The 20,685-nt window shown below is 40.9% G+C and overlaps 1 protein-coding gene across 1 annotated transcript in view; it reads left to right on the forward strand.

The window, feature by feature from the left end:
- The first annotated feature begins 10,120 nt into the window (after positions 1-10,120).
- Positions 10,121-20,685, forward strand: part of radil2b (Ras association and DIL domains 2b) — a 36,372-nt gene continuing 25,807 nt past the window's right edge. The window contains exons 1-5 of the mRNA XM_078279183.1: positions 10,121-10,278; positions 15,002-15,204; positions 16,055-16,229; positions 18,194-18,426; positions 19,473-19,933. Coding sequence (XP_078135309.1) covers positions 10,151-10,278; positions 15,002-15,204; positions 16,055-16,229; positions 18,194-18,426; positions 19,473-19,933 — 1,200 coding nt within the window. The 5' untranslated portion in view covers positions 10,121-10,150. The remainder of the gene's footprint in view (positions 10,279-15,001; positions 15,205-16,054; positions 16,230-18,193; positions 18,427-19,472; positions 19,934-20,685) is intronic.

Below are 20,685 nucleotides of genomic sequence, written 5' to 3' on the forward strand. Positions count from 1 at the left end.
AGTCACTTGAGCAACTTGTGCCCAAAAACAATGCAGTGTCCGAAACATTTTGGCTTCAGAAAAGATGATTTAGAACAACGTGATTAATTAAAGTTAATTTATCGTTATCGAGGTAAAATGTGCAATTAATCGTGATTTTAGGTCATATCGTGCTGCCCCTTATCACCCTGTGTGACTCCCCAGTCGACACTGTGGCGTCCTTCCGATACCTGGGCTCCATCGTCACCCAGGACCTCAAGTGGGAGCTGAACATCAGCTTTCTGATCAAAAAAGCACAACAGAGGATTTACTTTAAGCGGCAGCTGAGTGCCATAGACGATGGTGCACTTCTACTCTGCTATCATCGAGTCCATCCTCACTTCCTCCAACGTATCATTCACTCTGCCGAGAAGGTGAATGGTTGCAATCATCCCTCCAGGACCTGTATGTCTCCAGGACCCTGATGCGGCCACCCTGGACACAAACTCTTTGAACCACTCCCCTCCGGCAGGAGGCTGCACTGACCCCCATCCCGCCCCATAGACCCGTCACATTAACGTAAAGTCTCAACATCTGTCCCAATGAGTTACATAACAAACATCTTTGCACATCTTCTGGACTATCTGTACATAATTGCACATATCTCCATTCATTACACTGTCAACTTTTTCACAATCCTTGGATAATATTATGCACATTCCCGCACAGATATATTGTAAATATTTTTTATGTTTTTTATGCTTCTTGACTGTTGCAGGTCATTTTATCTTTATTTTCTCTACTATGTTTATTGTTATGCACCAAACACCAAGGTAAATTCATTGTATGTGAAAACCTACTTGGCAATAAATTGGTTTCTGATCTAAAAGTCACTGGTTCAGGACCCGGATGGGGTCCTCATCCTTTTGTTTTGGCCTTACCCAAGTATTCATCAGACAAAACTAATCCTATTTTTCCAACTGTTATTGTACTCAGTAAATAAAAGCACAGCAGACATTTTATAGTAGGAAAAGCACAGGTGTTACTAACATTAATAACATTTACAGTGACTGTGTCCTATTTTAGTGTCCCAGTGAGCCATGACAGTATGACAGCATGAACAATACCAGGACCCTGAACGTGTAGAGGCTAAATGGAATTAAGCCATCATTCATTACATTATTTGCACCGGTGCTTTTCCTACTGTGACATGTCCAAATGTCTTCCGTGAAAAATGCAGATGACATAGCACTAAGCAGCCTTGCCATGTAAGTATACACTCAACCAATGGAGATATGGTATCCCATGACATACTTTACAAAAAATGATTTAACCTTTATTTAACCATGCAAGTCATTGAAAAAAAAATCTTATTTACAATGTCGGCCTGGCAAAAGGCAAAGCCTCTTGAGGGAGGGTTGTAGGAGTTAAAAGAGAAATATCAAAAGTTACAAAATCACAACACACACACACACTACTGACATACATCACAACAAGTATTGCATGTGATAACAAACATTACATAAATGACATGCAGGCTAGCACACAAGCATCAGGCCGGTACCAGAGAACAGCATCAGGCTATGCAACAACAGAACAAGTCAACATACACATGAACCCTGACAGCTACCAGTAAAGCAGTTGATACACACCCTGTAAGGCACTGTATAGTATCTAAGACTTGTCTATTAGGCCACATTATATTTGCATGAGTGACTAAAAGAAGTTTAGAGTCACTAAATTCTAACCCTAAAAGAAGGTGTCAGGTTTATAATTAGTCAAGAATAATACAGAAGGAAGGAAGACACACCAGCTGTTATAATGCTACTCTAACCACATTTGATTCCAGGAATTTTCCCCCTTCAAAAGGAACAGTCCCAGAGACCTTTCTCAAGACACGTAGTAGTAAAGTGACATAGTGCATAGTGCTTAAATACAAATCATGATTACATGATGATCCACAGATGTGTTGGAGGTGTGTCCATGATCACACACATGGAGAAACATACAATAGCGAATCTTCTCTGATAAAAACCACAAAATCTTTTGAAAAGTCAACGATACACACAAGACATAATTCACATAACTGCCCTTGACTTCCCAAAAAAACTTTGTCTTTTCTTTCAAGGAATTTCCCCCTGAAAATCATATGTAATTTCAGTTTTTTTCAGTAAAAACAAACCTATGGCTACAGAAAGACCAGGGCTACTTTTACCTAAAATTTCTCTCATTACCTTTAAAAAAAATAAAAAGAGTGAGCACGGGTCCAGGACCACTCTAACAAATCAGAGGCCACTTAGCATCTTCAAAATACTCACAGCATGTGACTTGCCTCTCATAATAAAACACATGGAGGTCTCTGTTTGGAGGCACTGGCCTCAATTTGTTGCCCTGTGGCTACTGGCTCCTTCTGAATAGTTAGGATGGGTCAAATGCAGAGGGATGTCTCCACAGGGATCAGTAACTTCAGTAACAGAAAGGTCAGGGTTAATTAAATAACCCTACTCTGGAGTGAGATTGAATAAACATTGGGATCAGGGTGGGCTATGTCACATTTGAGGACGCAAGTGTGAAACGGCTGATAGCTGAGCATTAGCCTTTCATTATCAGACCTCAACAGCGCTGTGTCAGCGCTGGAGTATGGTCTGGCTACACTGCTTATATACTGGGATTGGGGAAAAATCCAATGGCTTGTAACCATTATTCTTTTGTATTCAGATGTGGTTGAATGACACAAGGTACAAACTAGTTTGTTTTGAGCACACTGACACCTTTAACAGGGGTAGTGTGAAAAGCCCTGATTAAACCTATTGTTTTACAGGTAAACTGCCCTTTGATATTACCTAAAACATAGAGAATGCCTTAGTGCATACTGAGTGCTACCGAGTCCTTCTGATTTAGTTAATGCTAGTGGTCCCTTAGAACTGTAAGGTCATATCTATTTGAGATGATATGAGATATATGAGATACTGACCTTTGAAGTTCTCAGTAATCTTTGAGTTGTGGTGGTGATTCATGTCAATAATCTGTTTTGACAAAAACATCTGATAAAGCGTAAAATACAAAGACCGTGTGCTGTAAGCTGAAGTCAATTCAGGTCAAATTACAGAAGAAAGACAGAGAGTTAAGAAATGCATAGTGCATTGCTTTGTTTTTTTTTATTTATTATGCAAAATAGCTGATGTGTTTTGTCTGTTGGTGGGAAAAGAGAACTTTGTGTTTAGGAAAGACAATCTTAGAGTCAAACTATGCAGTACTGACTTCAAATTGTATTGTACTGGGATTCTTGCTTTATGGGCTGTAAAGTCACAGAGCAGTAAGGCTTTAAGTCTCCAGGCCTTGTGCTGCAGGTGTCACTCCTTCTCCTCCAACATTGGATTTGATTACCAGACGTTTAAGCCCTTCTGTTCTCTTCCTATGTTCCAAGAAGAGCTGACCTCGGCCCACAGGCAGAGGCTTCTGTGATTAATTGGATATCCTTTCTGATGCAGTGCTGGTAAATAAAGCCACCTAGCATAAGACGTGCAGAGTGTGAACTTACCATGACATGTAAGGGAAGCCCTGTGTAGTATTTACACTGCAGGAGCTGTCACAAGTCCTCAGGTATTAGCAGTGTCATGTTATGCAAGTATGACCCATTTACCTCTCTATGCACTCCAGGAGGGATTTCCCTCCGGCTCACTGGCTGATGTTTGATTAATACGAGTCTCCCAAATCTGTGATTGAATAAGTTTTGTTGATAAAATAAATAAATGAATGTATGAATGTTTGACATCATGAATCAATAAAGCCCTGGGTAAACAGTGCCTTCTTTACTGTCATTTTTCGTGGTTGCTTCCTTTATTACATTTCCTGTTCCTGTAAATAATGACAACATGTACGCAGATCACCTCCTGTAAACTGTTGGTGGTTCAGGGGTATCCATGGGTTAAGTACACCACCTAGTGGCCAACTGGGAATAAAGGTGGCACAGACTGTAAAAGTTTCATTATTAAGATTTATTTATTTATTTTATTTTTAGTCTATGGGCACACATCGGCCTAAATATGGCTTTAGGATCAGGATTATGTATATTATTGGCATTAATACTCAAATAAGCTTTAGTAGAAGGAGTAGCATTAGAAGCTGTGGGAGCTACATTAATATTTGTTTGAGTATTAGCATCAGATCCATAGTAGTATTAGTAGCCTCATATTTGCATTAGCATTACTAGTACATTCTGTATCAATGTTAGCATCCTGATAGCAGCAGATGTATCGTAATACAGTCAGGATTTGGATCAATAAGATTGGCATTACTATGTTATAAGTACTTGAATCATTTACTTAAGTAAAGTAAAGTAGCAATACAATAATGAAAAAAGTACTTCACTAAAACCATTACTACTTAGCCTGTGGAAGCCGTTGTATAATGTCAAGCTTTGTCAAGGCAAGATAACCCCTGATGATGTCATCAGGGCTATTATCATCATCAGTATTACTGTTTAGGCTTGAAGACTAGAATTTTATAACGAAAAGCCTGAGTTACAAACTGGAGGCGTAGAGTTTGCATTAGCCTATAACACCTGTCAAATCCTGTAAAATGTAATCAATATTAAGGTGGTCCTAGTTTTACTGTACACTGTTAAAAAACTTGTAATTATATGGAATTATTCTGTTTGTTTTTTTCATAATATTCATTTCAATGTCTCACTATGGCAGCAAGCCTCACTGTGACCCACATTAGAAGCACTAATCTCATTACGCCAATCCTGATTTCCTGGTGAACGTGTGTCCGTCTGTACCATAAATAGTGTGTGCGGCTGGCACAGCATCATTCAAAAACTTCTTCTCACCCGGAGCTGTCAAGCCTTCGGAGGAGAAAGGAGATGGGATGGACGAGACACCAGAGACTACCGGTGGCTGGGGTTCCCAGGCCGACCTAGCTCTGTGTTTGCACCACGAGGAAGACGTCGTTGAACTGGACTACGGGGAGATAAAGATGAAGACGAGTCCTCAGGTATCCTCACATCAGAGGATGAAGAGGATGAGGAGGATGAAGAGGATGAAGAGGATGAAGAGGATGAAGAGGATGACAATGCTTTCATCACTCCTGGGGCTGCGAAGCCCGGCTCCTTGGCCACTCTTGGGGATGGAGAGGAGCACGGCAGCTTCTCCTTTCCCCACTGACCTGCTGGACATGTGCAAACGCGCAGTGGAAAAGTTGGATATCTCCTGGCGTGCTCTCGTAACGGAGACCCCCCAAGTCCCGTTATGAGGGGAAAAGATTGCCCCTGCCCACATCTCAAAAGATTTAACTACATAGTGGCGACGCGGGTCGTTCGGCCGTGGCTTGGTAGCTTTGCGTTTCCAGGTTCTCCTTCTCCATAAACAACATGAAATCAAGGAGAGGGTTAACTTATCCTGCTACAGATTTCCAACCACTTTGTTTCTCCCACAATGCCTCCTCGCGCCGACGCGAATCACCGACACTCTCGCACTCGCTCTACCACACGCTCCCCACGCACACGCACACACATGCCGGCCCTGCTATTCTCTTAAGGCCCTGACACACCAAACCGACGGTCAAGAACTAGAGGCGATGAAAGGCCAACTGTGGCGTAGCCTCGTGTCCACCCTCCTTGACTTTGTCTTGGCCAAAAATTAGCACTGGAACACACCGCAGAGACTACAGCCGATTGCCAAGTACCACATACGTTCTGCGCCTGCATGAGAGGAAATAACTCTCCATGCCAGCAGGCGGAGGTAATCTATTCATCATTCAAAAAGGGAAACTGGATAGCCTACTAACATTTCTATGATACCCACAACAAACGAATCAGCAGCGGCAGAACCAAACGGAGCCGAACAGTTCCAAATAATTCGTTTAGTGCCATGCAATGAAAAATAGCTTTTCACAAAGTTTTTCACAAGTTCAGTGGGTGCATTTTCCAAAAGAATACTTTAATTCTGAAAAATAAAGTTGCTTCCACACCAAACTCACTCAGTGTCTTTTAATATTATTTCTTAGATATGTAGGCTACATACCAAGAAAATTCATGAATATTAACTGAGATACCCCATTATGTTGTGAGCAGTAGGCCTACGTGTGCTGTTGGCAAAATGGTGTCTAATCTGTCTGTGTCTATGTCTGACCTGGGCTGGAACATGTTCACGTTAAAAAGTGTGTGCGTGCACGAACGCTACGGTCACGGGCAAAGTCTCCTGGTTTTAGTTCCGGGAAATCTGGTCACCCTATCTAAACGTAGTTCTTGATCAGAAACCCAACAGTTATCACAGCTGTCAAATATGAAATAGACAAACTTTTAAGTTGGGAAAACCTAGGTAAATATAGTAACCTTTGTCTAGTTTATAAGATCTTACATAACACTGCTCCGCCACCACTGAAAACATTAGTTGTTCAGAGAGCAGGCTCTCAGGTTACCAGAGGCACTAGAAGAGGGGACTGTATCATTCCCACTCGAAGACGTGCTTTTGGTCAGTCAGCATTCTCTGGAACAGCATCTAAAGACCGAGATATGTTGCCAATACAGATAAGAGAAGTAAATACTTGTCTTTTACTGGTCAGCTGAAGAACTGGCTTATTGATAACCAGATATGTGCACATTAGATTGCTGAATGCCTGTTGACTTTTGCTGCCTGCCTGCAGATTTGTTTTGTCATGTTGATTGTTGTATATTGATGTGTTGTGTTTGTTACTTGTTGTTGTGCATTGTTATTTTTATTTTTTTTATGTTGGTCTGTGTATGTTGTTTTTATGTGTTGACTTTATTGTCATTTTATTGTATTTCATTTTTTAGGTTGTCATTTTCAAACTGGCAAGGGACAACAGATGAAAATTAGCCTGCTGAGCTAAATCTGGCTTATTTACAGTTGCTTTGCTGTTGATTAATGAGCATTGTCCCTGTTAAATAAATAGATACATGAAAATACAGCAGCATTCGCAGTATTGCTATCCGATTCTTTATTCTACAACTTTCATTAGCCACCTCTAACTTCTGCATTCGTTCAGCTACAAAAAACATTCAAATATCAAAATGTTCAGCTCTTTAAGCCCATTATGGGACTTCAACTTCACTTCAACTTTTTTTCTGCTATTTGTACTTTTTAAAATATTAAGCTTTTTTCAATTTTTATTTTACACTAAAGTCAATGGAGCAATCTTCAAATCCTCTTCAGGCTTCTTTCTTTTTGAAATACTGCTCCTCCTAGATACTTTCACTTAAAGACATCATTCAAACTTTAAACTGTTAACAAAACCTAAGCTAAGTTATAGCTATAGCTAGCTAGCTATATTCAGCTTCATGATATCTTTTGGAGTTATTGTGGTATCACTGTTTAAGTTTCATGTTTCATTCAGGCTTTTTCTGTGCTTATAATGGAATGAGTATTGCATGACTTATACCTCTTTCACACCACCTACCATGGTTGGGCTAGGGTTGTCTGATAAGGGTAATAAATAACTATCAAACACTTCGTCACATGACTCGGCGGCGCCAGGCAAACAAGCAAGCAAGCAGCCAGCAACACACATACAGGACAGAGGACAGCAGGACAGAGACGGAGCAGAAGAATGGCAGAGAGGAAGAGGAGCGCTGTGTGGCTAGATTTTCAGGCCAAAAATGAAACAACGGCAAGCTGTATAATTTGTAAAAAGGCTGTAAGATACAGTGTTAACACAGCAAATGTATACAAGCATATGAAAATTCTGTCCTGGGTTTTAGCTTATTGATAATCCAAAGGGAAAATCACAAAAACACTTAAAGGTCATGAAAATTCATTCAGATTAAGCAATTTGATGATGAATCCACCTTAATTATTAAAAAGTATCGGTATAGTATCGGTATTGGTGATACTGGCCCTGTATTTACTTGGTATCGGATCAATATTAACCACTACTGTAGTATATTTTTGACTATTTTAAGACGTGGAGAGAACATTTCTCTTTGATTTGATTTGATTTAATTGATTAATTCGCCTAACACCGGCTCCGGCTCCGGCTCGCTGGACAGCACGGGCTCAGGCTCACCGCACAGCACAGGCTCTGGACGGCCGGTCAACGGACACTCTGGAAGGCCGGTCAGCGGAGACTCTGGAAGGCCGGTCAGCGGAGACTCTGGAAGGCCGGTCAGCGGAGACTCTGCCTTGGCTTACAGGTCGGGGTTTCAGCCTCCCGCAGGTCTGATTGCGCACTCAACCTGTGGCTTGGACGCATCCTGGGCCCTATTCAGGGGTGTTTCTGTTTGGGACATTTGTGCTGCAGCGAGCTGGTCCTCGCCTCTCACTTTTGTCCGCTTTTACATGCTGGACGTCTCAGCCCTGTGCGTGGCATGCGCAGTGTTGGAGTCCTAGTTGGAACAGAGTGACTCTCCTGCAGGTTGGTGGACACTAGATAAGCTTGTCTAGCAATTCGGGAGCTACCACATCCTATAGTGAGACATCAAAATGAATATTATCAAAAAGAACTTAAGGTTATATTCATAACCCCAGTTCTTTGAGTAATATGAGTGAGATGTCTCACCGGCTGGGGCGGGTGAGAATATTAAATGACGCTGTGCCACCTGGTGCAGACGGACACACGTTCACAAGCAAGTGCTTCTGAGGGTTGCAGTGAGGCTTGCTCCTGTAGTGACACATCTCACTCATGTTACTCAAAGAACCAGGGTTATGAATATAACCTTAAGTTTCATTTTACAGAATTTTCCTGTATTTTTGTAAAAACACAAAAATAATAAATAAATACAAAAATAGACTGTGAATGTAAGAACATGAAAAACCTGTATGTATCCTGCTTTCACAGATATTTATCTTTTATTTAATAAATCAAACTATTAAATTCCAGTTTAACACTGTAAATACATTTCTTTCTTCAACTAAATCAAATTAGTGAATAGAGAAAATGTGTTTTTATCCTTTAGATTTCATTTAAAATTAAAGTTAAAACACGTATTTTAAATATGTAAAATTACTGTATTTTTCCATGAAAGTTATTTTCTGTTATTCTCCTTTTTTTTGCTACCACAGCTGCCAGAATATTACAGTTTTACAGTGTTTTTTGTTCGTTTTTTGTTTGTTTTAACATAATGCATGGTTATTTCTATTTAGTATTTAGACTATATATTTTACATGGAAAACGTAGGTTAACATAATGCAGCCACCAGCAAAATGGAACAAAAAGTTACATTTACTTGAATGTACTTCGTTACTCACTTGGTATTCACATTAGTAGTAGGCTAGCATAGGTAGCTGGGATGGCTTGGAAGGAGCAGGTGCATTAGCTTTTCTATTGATAGTATTGGTATTAGTAAGAAGAGTTGTAATGTTGCAGGGCTGTTACTGGAGCAAAGCGTATTGATGTATACACACTGTGAGGTCAGACATATGTAATCACAAACTTCTATCACTTGCAGGTAACACAGTAAGCTCCTTACTTTAGGCTACAAGAATCCTTTAATCTCAGTTTAGATCTGTTCATAGCCAGAAGATGGAGTCCTGTGAACGCAGCAATGTTTGGTTCATTGGTGCTCATGAGGACCGTTTCTCTGCTCGTTTGCATTTGAGTTGAGATACAAACTCTACGAATCCAAGAGCTTTCCTCAACAAGTTCACTACCGAAATATTAGATAAGTAGCTTTAGAATTAAGAAAAAAACCTGAATAACCTGAAACGCGTTCTCCTGTGAGGATTTTATTTTGAAAGTTTTAGTATGGGTGGGCGGGTGTGTGCACTTGGCATCTCCAAACAGTTGCGCTGTCGACGCACATCTGGAGAGCGGGTTCGATCTGAATTTGAAACAAACTGCCTCCTCCAGCAGCACACGGAATCAATTTGAAGTGTCCAGATGTGTCTACTTGTTGAACAGGTCTCAGTCAAATGACTCAACTGATGTGTTAGTGTCACAGAAACATTGAAGTAAAGTTAGAACCTGGGTCGCCGTCGTAAAACTGAACGGCCCAGCGACGGCAGTTCCAACAGCTGGATGAGGGTTGGAAACATCTGCAGCGCCTGTTCCTGTTAAAGTGCGTGACATGCAGCAGCTGAATGGCTTTGTGACGCTTGTCCTGGGTGAGACATTCCAGGAATGAAACAAAGCAATCTGTGCGCATCACAGGCTGATTTGACATGATAGGAACCATTTGTCTTCATTTAATCTAGTTATCTGCAACAGGAATACCTAAGTCCAGCACACAGGAATGAATCAGATGACATTTTCTTCTGAGGAGTGGCGTTCTCTCCCACCAAGACCACCGATTTTACCTGCAGCTTCACCTAAAAAACGGTATTTCAAGTTGGGAAGGAAGACAAGTGATGGCTCTCAGCAGTAAGTAGAAACTCAGCTTTTACAATGAATTCTTGGAGAGTTATGCTGACTATGTTGACAAGAAAAGTCTTATTTGTCTCTACACATATAATTTTCATTTACATGTACATTAATGTGTTATTCTCTTCTTATGCTCTTAAAAAATCATTCTACAAGTCTACAAGTTCTCTTCTATTTTGAAGGTAGGGGCCTACATCAGACATTTTTTTTTCGTGGGTTAAGGGGGAGACTGGAAAATGATTTGACGGAACAAAGAGGAAAAGGTAAAAATCAAACACTTAACTCATAAAAGCACATTTAAATGCACTTTTTTTTTAACAAGCCCACAGAACAACAAAATAGGGCGAAGTCACATAATTTATATATAGACAATATGTTCCCAAGTAAAATACTTTAGGGTCTTTGGACCTTTAAACACATCAAAAACTTCTACCTCACTCCGATGACATGTTCATGTAAAATGGGACAGTCACTGGTGGTTAAAAAGGACACTGAACAATGTAGCTTCATTGAAGAACAATTGTTATTTTTTAATAGTTTTTTTAAAAAAAATGGTTAAATCCATTTATCAGTTCAGTCATGAATTCATTAAATCATGAATGTAACCTAAATGTGTGATGTGCATGAACGCTTGCATGTGTGTAACAATGATGGCTAATTCTGGTCTATTTGGCTGACATGGACTCACTTCCTCATCTTTCATATTCTTAAGTGACAAAAATACTAAAAATGTCTAATAAAAACTAAAGTGCATTGTGAAAATATTTTGATAATAGGTCAAACTGTTAATAAAATGCAACATCCTACAACCATTTTTGGTGTTATAGGCTGCCCGTACTGTTTTAGCTACAGTAGGCTTATACTATTACTGTTACTATTTTTTTAAAGAGAAAATAAACATGCCACATGGCTTACCATGCAAGTTCTGGTACAAGTAACATTTTTAATCTTGACATGTAGCAACAATGCAATAACATTTGGTTTGGTGATTGGCTGCTAATATTTAAAAAGCCCAAGATGTAAAACCTTATTTGTCCCATTTGTCTCTTAGTGTGTGTGTGTGTGTGTGTGTGTGTGTGTGTGTCCTTCGCATATTTCGAAAAGCGTTTATCCGATCTACTTCACACTTGGCAGGTGTTTTGCTGGGGAACCAAGGACGTGCATGTCGAAGTTGGTGCAATTTGGACAGGGCTCTGTGGTTTTAACTTTGCTGCATGGAAGCGGGCGGTCAAATAATAAATTGCGGGTCCTGTGATGTAACCAGAAGAATAGAGTCAACAAGTTGAAAATAAGATTAAAGCAGTTAATTAACCACTCAGCGGCTGTATAAGAACTTGTTTTGGTGGAACAAAAGAAAATGGCACGTAAAAAATTAAAGGTCCAATGACATGCTGCTTTTTGGATGCTTTTATATAGGCCTTAGTGGTCCCCTAATACTGTATCTGAAGTCTCTTTTATATAGTCCTTAGTGGTCCCTAATACTGTATCTGAAGTCTCTTTTATATAGACCTTAGTGGTCCCCTAATACTGTATCTGAAGTCTCTTTTATATAGGCCTTAGTGGTCCCCTCATACTGTATCTGAAGTCTCTTTTATATAGACCTTAGTGGTCCCCTAATACTGTATCTGAAGTCTCTTTTATATAGGCCTTAGTGGTCCCCTAACACTGTATCTAAAGTCTCTTTTATATAGACCTTAGTGGTCCCCTAATACTGTATCTAAAGTCTCTTTTATATAGACCTTAGTGGTCCCCTAATACTGTATCTGAAGTCTCTTTCCCGAAATTCAGCCTTGGTGCAGAATTACAGCCACTAGAGCCAGTCCCACAATGAGCTTTCCTTAGGATCTGCCATTTCTGTGTCTGTAGCTTTAAATTTTATTGAGGAGGATAGAGGGGGGGCAAGGTGGAGGGTGGGGGTGTGGCCTTGATCAACTGCCATGCTTCGCTTGTTTGCAAGCCATGATGTCTCTCTATTTCTCATGGGCGGGCCAAATTCTCTGGGCGGGCAAAGCAGAGAAAGGGGAGGTAACCTTTCCCCTTATGACGTCATAAGGGGAAGATTCCAGATTGGCTCATTTCATTTTCTCAAAGGCAGAGCAGGATACCCAGGGCTCGGTTTACACCTATCACCATTTCTAGCCACTGGGGGACCATAGGCAGGCTGGGGGAACTCATATTAATGTTAAAAAACCTCATAAAGTGAAATTTTCATGCCATGGGACCTTTAAATAAAGTTAACTTATTCACACAATACAGTAGCATGAGCTATTTAAATTAGCTGGATACATGGTTAAACCTTATTTGCTCTTACCAGTGTATCGCCACGCTTGCCATTGTCAGCGTGTAGCTTGCTAGCTTGAAGGTTGTTGTTTCCCGTAGCGAAGGAATTTTGAGAACAGCAACACAGAGAGCAGAAGCAGAGAGGCAAAGCCTGGAAATGTGCTTTCTACAGTTACTGTGGCATATTGCTGATTTTAGCAGCTTTTCCCTCATCTTGTCATCAACTTGTCACAGACCCAGAAAAAAAATCATATTTTAATAATTCATGAATTATTATTAAGTGAGAACGCTTCACCATTATATACTAATCTTTTCTGTATTGTTCCTAGTTTAGTAGCCTACATGTGAAGTAACATGAAGCGTTTATGAGACCACCAGACAGAAGCCTGAGTTCTGATGAACTCTGTTGTGCAGGGTGTGTATATGGTCACAATGTTTGTGGGTGTGGGCAGGAGTAGGACATACACACGGTAATGGTCCATTGGGAGTGGGTGGGATGGGATTAAGAAAACAGTCCTGTGCAGGGCTCTACTGTGTAGTGCATTAAAAGAGGACCCCTATTACATTAACATTGCCTAACATTAACAGCGCCGAAAAGCATGCTGGGTACAGCTCGCTCTCCGTCGCTCGTTATAGTACGTTCATTAACAGATTAGGAAAGAGAGACCTACATTGTAGCAAACTCAAACATTTCAAGCATCAGCAATGTAACACGGTCTCACGGCAATTTGTGTAATTGTCAAGTTATTTTTAATCTATTGATTTGTGTACAACAACATGTTTATCTCGTTTTTTTCGTGGTGGCCAGCATGAAATGGGAACCATCTATTCTGAGGTTGGGTTTAGGAAAAAATCAATGGGGAAAGGACGCCTCACACGCTGGGAGACGCACGACAATGGGGGATGGCGGAGGTTGGGTTTAGGAAAAACACAACGGGGAAAGGACGCCTCACACGCCGGGAGGCGGCCGCTGGGGACGCGCGACAATAACGGGATGGTTGTGATTAGGAAGACAACGGGGAAACAAAACGCCACAAGCGGGACGCAATTCCTGGTCTCCCGGGTGAAAGTCCTGTATTGTTTGACCCATCCACCACCCGGACCAACCTCCCTATGCGGATTTTTGGCTTTTTATACTACTCCCTACCGTATTCGTGCTGTGATCACAAAATACATTACTTTACATTTTCGTGCTGGCCACTACGAGAAAAACGTCCCCGTGAACACGAATCAATCGATTAAATAACGTGACCATTTCACGAACTGCCGTGAGACTGGGTTGAACTTTCGGAATGAATGCTTTTGTTCCCAGAAATAGCCTGGTCCCAAATAGCTGCTGTTAGCAAATGACAAGTATACCGTAACATTGCTAGGGGACGCAACTACGTCATGGCAGGTTGTTGCTCAGGACCCAAGGAGGAGCAGTGTTGAGTGTGAATGGTTCTCGAGAAAGCTGTAAGCAGCAACACTGGAAGCCAAAAATTCGGCCCATTAGGAACTGCACGTTTTGAACGGACATGGCTCTAGTAATATTAATCAAACCTTAAAGCTGCAGTAGCTAGAATACTAATAAATGCCAGAAATTGAAGTAGAGTGAGACCTCTTCCTGCAGTTCTCCTTCTTACCTCGCTGTCGCACGGGCAATGTACAGAACAGCCAATAGGAACACTCTCTCTCTCTCTCTCCCTGAATTTACCTGTGATTGGCCATCTACCGTCACGGTTAGATTTTCTAAAGCCTGAAAACAGAGCCAATAGAAGGTGCAGACGTTTTCTCTTGCCCGCTTGAGTAACAATATGCTATGAAAGATTATTATGGAATTTTTGCCTGACAATGGCAAAATGAAGTGCCCACCACAGCTTTAAATCTTTCATATCCAAGTGGTGGCGTTACTCCAGAGAACCTTTGAACCAGAGTAATAAGAAGCTTACAGGCTTGGTTAGAAGTAAAACAACACTTCATTATTTCATTAATGTCCAGAGAGAGCTGAGAGAGGCATAGTGAAGGAGACTGGATGATATTGTGCAAGGTGATAGAACCTTGTGATCTAGGTTTCTGGGAGTAATCCTCATATGTTATTTAAATGCGTGTAGAATGTAGAATGTTTTGCGCAACTTGTGCCTCTTTTTTCCTTCTAAATACTTTACTATTTATCACTTTAGTTTCTCCGTTGCTGTGACATCAATTGTTGTTTGTACTTTCTGTCTTCTATCTTCTGTTTTTTCCCTCTTCTACATCATTTCTCCTTCGTTTGTCTCCTTCTTTAACAATTGATCTACCCTTCCCCCTTTCCCTCTGTTCACATGATGGTGAGAAACACTGTTGGTCTCTGTTGGGCTCCATCCTACCTCTCTTACTGAGGTAAGAGAGCTCAGGTGGTAGGGATTCAATGTCACGATCAAGGAATCTCCTTAAGGACCCATCCTTCTCCTCTATTCATCAGATCAGCTGCATCCACTGGCAGTTCACGCACCAACAGGTCAGCAGAGGGTGTGACCGTCAGACAGCCCAGCAAGAGCCGAATCCGTCACCAAACTAACCGCCTCTCAGGTGTCTTCCTCCGCGGCTTCACCTCCAACTCCAACTCCATGACACTGACAGCAGGCATCAGGTCCTCGCTGTCCATCCAGGCCAGGAAGGAAATCAGTACGTCCCAATGACATGACATTTCTCCCTGCATGTTTGTCCAGGATTTTGTTGTCATTTTATATATATATATATATAATATATTGTCACTTTGCCACAGCTTTGCGTAGCATTTTATCATTAATAAATCATTGCTGCATACATTTTGAGAGCCACTTGTTTTACACATAAAGGTCAGTAACAAGAGTAAATATAATTTGACACTTTAACTGTAACCATAGTTTGACTACTGTCAAATCGTATTTACACGGGAAAATTGACTAAAGAAAGTATACACACAAATGCCAATATAATTAGACTGCTTAAATGTTTTTTAATAGGATTTTGAATGTCATTGCTTCATATGAAAAATGAAGGAACCAGCTCAACTGTCACCCGTCAGCGCACATATTCCATCTGTTATGCTGTTAGTAAAGCCCATTGGTCGATTGCAGAGGTGCCCAAATTCTTATATGTGAAGGGCCAAAATGTATGTATGTTGATGTTGAAGAATACCGTAATTTTAGTAATTTTTCGTAGATAAAACTTAGGTTTTTAATTTAAGACGGAAGTTTAAAAGCACTGTGCTTTACATTGCAATAAAACTCAGATGAAGTACTTTTTAGCTGCACAAAATGTACATTTAGTAGTCATTACATCTAGGATTTTACAGCATTTTCAAAGTAAGAGGAGAATGAGCAATCAAACAAAGGGATTGGGCGGCCTTGGTCTATAGTATACACATAGTGTACATGGTATGTTACGAATGTTTTTCCTACTGGGTTTATGGTAAATGGCAAATCTGCCATTAATACTAACGAACCGCAACTGAGAACTTACATTAAAACCTCTTCCATTTGTTGTCATGCAGTGATCACTGCAGATGCTTTAAAAGTGGACGACCCATCTGAGCTGTCCAATCAGATAACTGCTCCAGGAATCCTGAAGATCTTTGGAAATGAAATCTGTGAGGGAGCTCACTATAAGAGTGTCCTGGCCACCACACACTCTAGTGCAAAAGAGCTAGTCAGAGAGGCCCTTGAACGGTAAGGCCATGTGTTATTTGTGCCTGTGTGTGTGTGTGTGTGTGTGTGTGTGTGTGTGTGTGTGTGTCTGCCTGCCATATGTGTCTGCTTTATATGTATGTGTGTCAACGCAAGGTGAGTTATGTCCATCCACATGCTTCCTCTGCTGTAATATACCTTTGTGCTACATCCATTGTATATAAAGGCAGGCACAACAGTCCTTGATGCGCAAAACTTTGGCGGTTGATGAAAGGAGGGCATGTTCATGTTGTGATTAATATATTTCAGATGAACAAAGTCGACCTTACACGTTGTTCTGTTTATTATAATTGCAGTACAGTGCACACAGAGAGTGTGTGTGTCTGTGTGTGTGTGTGTGTGTGTGTGTGTGTGTGTGTGTGTGTGTGTGTGTGTGTGTGTGCGCGTGTGTGTGCATGTGTGTGTGTGTGTGTGTGTGCGCCAAATAGTTTAGTTAGTTCTTCTGAAAAGGTCTAGAGAAAACCACAGATTTGTGTGAAAGACAGAGACTGTCGGCCAGGGCTCTAAGGCGGAGAGTGAGTGAATGTCTGTCAGCCTTTGCTTCATGTTTCAGCCAAAAATATAATGGAATGAATAATACAAGTGGTATTCAGCTTGTAGAGGAAAGAGTAAATCATTTTTCTTTTCCCTCAGTAAAAGTGTACACTGTAGCAGTAACATTTAGCTAAATCTCTTATTTAGTAATGGGTTAGCAAATACATTAAGCACACAGCAAGATTGTGACTCTTGATAAGCTCATTTATGTACTGTATGCAGGTCTAATGGAATATTCATGATAAGGATATGATTAGTTCAAAGAAACTACTAGACCCCTCCATCAGTCAGCATATTTTCATATTGAAGTGTTTTACTTTAAACCTGCTCTAATCTAATTTTTTTTAGATTAATAATGGATCAAATTACTATGTATAATGTGAAAAAGCCAATTTGTGTAACTTTTACTGAACTGCGGTCACTGTGGCCACCAGTGACAATTACGGGATAATAGTAATAGCTAAATGTAACAGTAGTGTAACAGTGGCACGAGTAGCTAAAAGTCAACTCAGCGTGACTCATGAATGTCAGTAATCCAGCAACATCGATCTTAAAGTGCATTGAAATGTCTGAAATCTTTAAATCCTACATACAGGTTCTTTGAGTAAAATAGACACTGACTACGTTTACATGCACACAATATTCCGTTTTTTTACCCTTATTCCGAAAAATACATTATTCAGTCTAAGCTGTTTATATGGCTAATGAAAGTGAATATTCCACTAATATTCCCATTTACAAAATAGGATTTTTTCAAAGTTTTCCACTGGTGGTGGACTTTGACCGTGCGAACACAGCGCCCCTCTTTCATTCCTTCAACCCCCTTCTTGAAAATGTCGGCATTGCGATGTTTGGTCATATCTAAAAACCTGTTACACAAGTCTTGTTTGTTGTAATGTTTAGAAGTCGGTGTGTTTCTCCTTCCGACCAGAGACGTGGGCTTTTCTTTTTGGCATGCATCTCTACGGCAGCCATGCACTTTTGGCTAGTTGGTTTGTGTACAACAACCATAGCAACGCACAGAGCGGACCTTAAGCCATGAACAGGCAAGAGGCTCAAACTGCAGTAAAAACCCCAATTGAGAGGCATATCCCAAATGAACTTGCTGTTTACATGTACAAAGAATGCTACAAAAACCTGAATAATACCGGCATATCCCACGCCTTCTTCGCAAAATGCTATATTCGGTAAAAAGGCTTTATTCGGAGAATATCGAAACGGAATATGCTGTTTACATGACCCATATCAAACTCGGAACAAAGTCATATTCAGAATTATAGTGGAATATCAGTGTGCCTGTAAACCCAATGTTGTCAATTGTGATTAATAAAGAAAGAAACAAGAAGTGCTAAATTAATTTCCAGTTAGTTTCATCATTATGATGACAACACGTATCCTCATATGTCTTCTAGGTATGGCCTGGGCAAGGAGGAGGCAGAGTACTACGTTCTGTGTGACACCATTGGCTCCACTGGAGATCATCGGTGGAGGACAGAAGGGTTCCGAGTCGTGAGCGACAATGAGAAGCCCCTTCTCCTGCAGTCACTATGGAAACCCAGAGAAGGCCTGGCGAGACGTTTCGAAATCCAGAGAAGAAGCTCAGTTGAGGAGAAGACATCCAAAGACAAAGACACCATCACTGCTGGTACAGTGTGTCTGACTGCTGCAGCCTCAGAGTGCTTCAGAGACTGATCATTTCACAGCATACCACAACCTTATTCAGGGTGTCTGCATGTCCTGGAATAAAAGTTTGTACTATTAAATTAAATATTTTCAGTATTAAAATCTAGTTTTATAGTTCTCACAGTAAAATGTGGTTTGTTGGCATGGGGTTTTTCCATTGAATATCAGCCAAGCCACACAGAACAAACTATATTTTAATACGTCTACGATTTCTATTTTTCTTTCTTTTAAAACTTCTGTTACAAATGTGGACGTCTATTTTATTTCTTTTATTATAGAAGTCAGAGAAACTTTTATTTTAATGAGCATGGCAGACACCGTGTGATTCTATTAAACGTCTCCCAGTGACACACCCTTCATTTAACACTTTACAGTTTTAACATAATGCAATAAAAATGTAACACATCAAAATTATATTTTCAACTGATATTTACAAAGCATTATGCAGCAGATATACCCAATACATACCCAGAACTTTCCATAGATACTGGACACAAATACTTTATGGCACTGTAAATGTCCAGGGTGGACCACTTACTATCATTTCTGGAGCTCCCAGCTGTGGTTGACACAGCTGTGGTCATAGTGTAAGAGTGTGTGTCCTGTTTTGTGTTTTGCTTTTATGAATGGCGCAGCTTGTGATAGCGCTCTATCAGTGTCAGCTTGTGGATGCCTGCTGAGTGGGTGAACGTTTTTATTTCCATGAGCTCTGTCTTTCTTTCCATTGAGGTCTGTTTCCTGTATGGGGCTCTTCTGTGTTGACTCTGGCATAAACAGCACGATGTACAAATCACTGAACACACACAGGCTCACGCACACCTCACCTTACTTCAGGAAAAATCGGGTGTTGCCCTATCACTACATTCCATTACTCATGTAATGTGCTTAATGTAGGCTATTTAGGCTTAATGTAGGCTATTTATCTAGCAGCTCAATTTGCTCACATTTTAACAGCAGTGTCCAATCTAATTTCCAACTGTTTTATTTGTTTATTCATCTCCCTGTTAGGTATCAATGCCCAGGCTCGAAAGCTGCAGAAGAGCCGCTCCAGAGTGACCTCCACCCTCATAGAGAGGACAATGGGGCGAGGCAAGAAACTGTTGAGGAGCAAAAGTGAGATGGACCTCTTCGATTCTGATACAGAGACCAAACAGGACACAAATCACGATGAATGTCACAAGGTTCGAAGCGAGAGTCTGAATCAAACTTCAGTGCCGTGTTATGAGAGCCTGAAAACAAGCCCAGAACAGAATCACATTCACAGCCTAGCAGTTTCATCCGAGGGGGATGGCAGGCCACAAGCCAAAACAGAGACCCTCTGTCCGTCGAGGCCGAGAGGCGAGCGGGAAAGAGAGGAGTCAGAGAGGGAGGAGACGGAGAACAGGGACGATAACACCACACAGTACTACATTCACCCTCCTCACGACTGTCCATACCTGCTGTTGCTGCAGGGCTGCAGCCACGCACAGGTATCTCATTCAGACACACACTCTGCAATAGAGTTGGGAAGTTGGAGGAGCTATTTTGGTCACCCTCCTTTTGAAAGTAAAAGTCTCATAGATTTTTCTCATGTTACACAACTTACAGTTTGAGCTCTTCAGACTCTGATTGGCATGAAACTCCTGGTTAAACCATCAGTCCAGATGTAAAACTACATTAGAATTTTTCTGGTTTTTACATACAAACTCTGAGGCTGATAACTATAGCCATGTTTCCATCTAATTGTCAAGCAAATTTTAAGCGAACTTTTAAAATGTCTCAAATAAGAAAAAGAAAAGAAGCGTTTCCATCAACTGGTTTGGAGCGAATAAACTAGACTAGGCACAGCGTAGTTTCGTCACAAGTTGACGTTACGCATGGGTGTAGATTGCAAACCGGCTTGCTAAATAGAAGAGTTTAGAAGCCAAGTTCTTTGGATAAATGGAGATGGGTAGCATTGTACAAGTTGTCCACCTGTGCAGAAAACAGGGTTGTGGCAGAGACATTTGGTGTCAGCAAGATAACCGTTGACCGCTGTGTATACGCGATGTGCAGGGACATACGATTCAAGCTGTTGAACCAATTGGTCAATATACCCGACGTGGCTGAGGCCCAGGCTATAGCGTACTGCCACAAGTGTACGGAGCACTGGATGGGACCCATATCCCGATCCTTCCCCCATCCGATGGATACCAGGACTATAGTCATGTGAGTAACATGTTCGCTACGTCACAACTTATTA

This window comes from Sander vitreus, chromosome 21 (assembly GCF_031162955.1).
Source record: "Sander vitreus isolate 19-12246 chromosome 21, sanVit1, whole genome shotgun sequence".
Taxonomy (NCBI): Eukaryota; Metazoa; Chordata; class Actinopteri; order Perciformes; family Percidae; genus Sander; species Sander vitreus.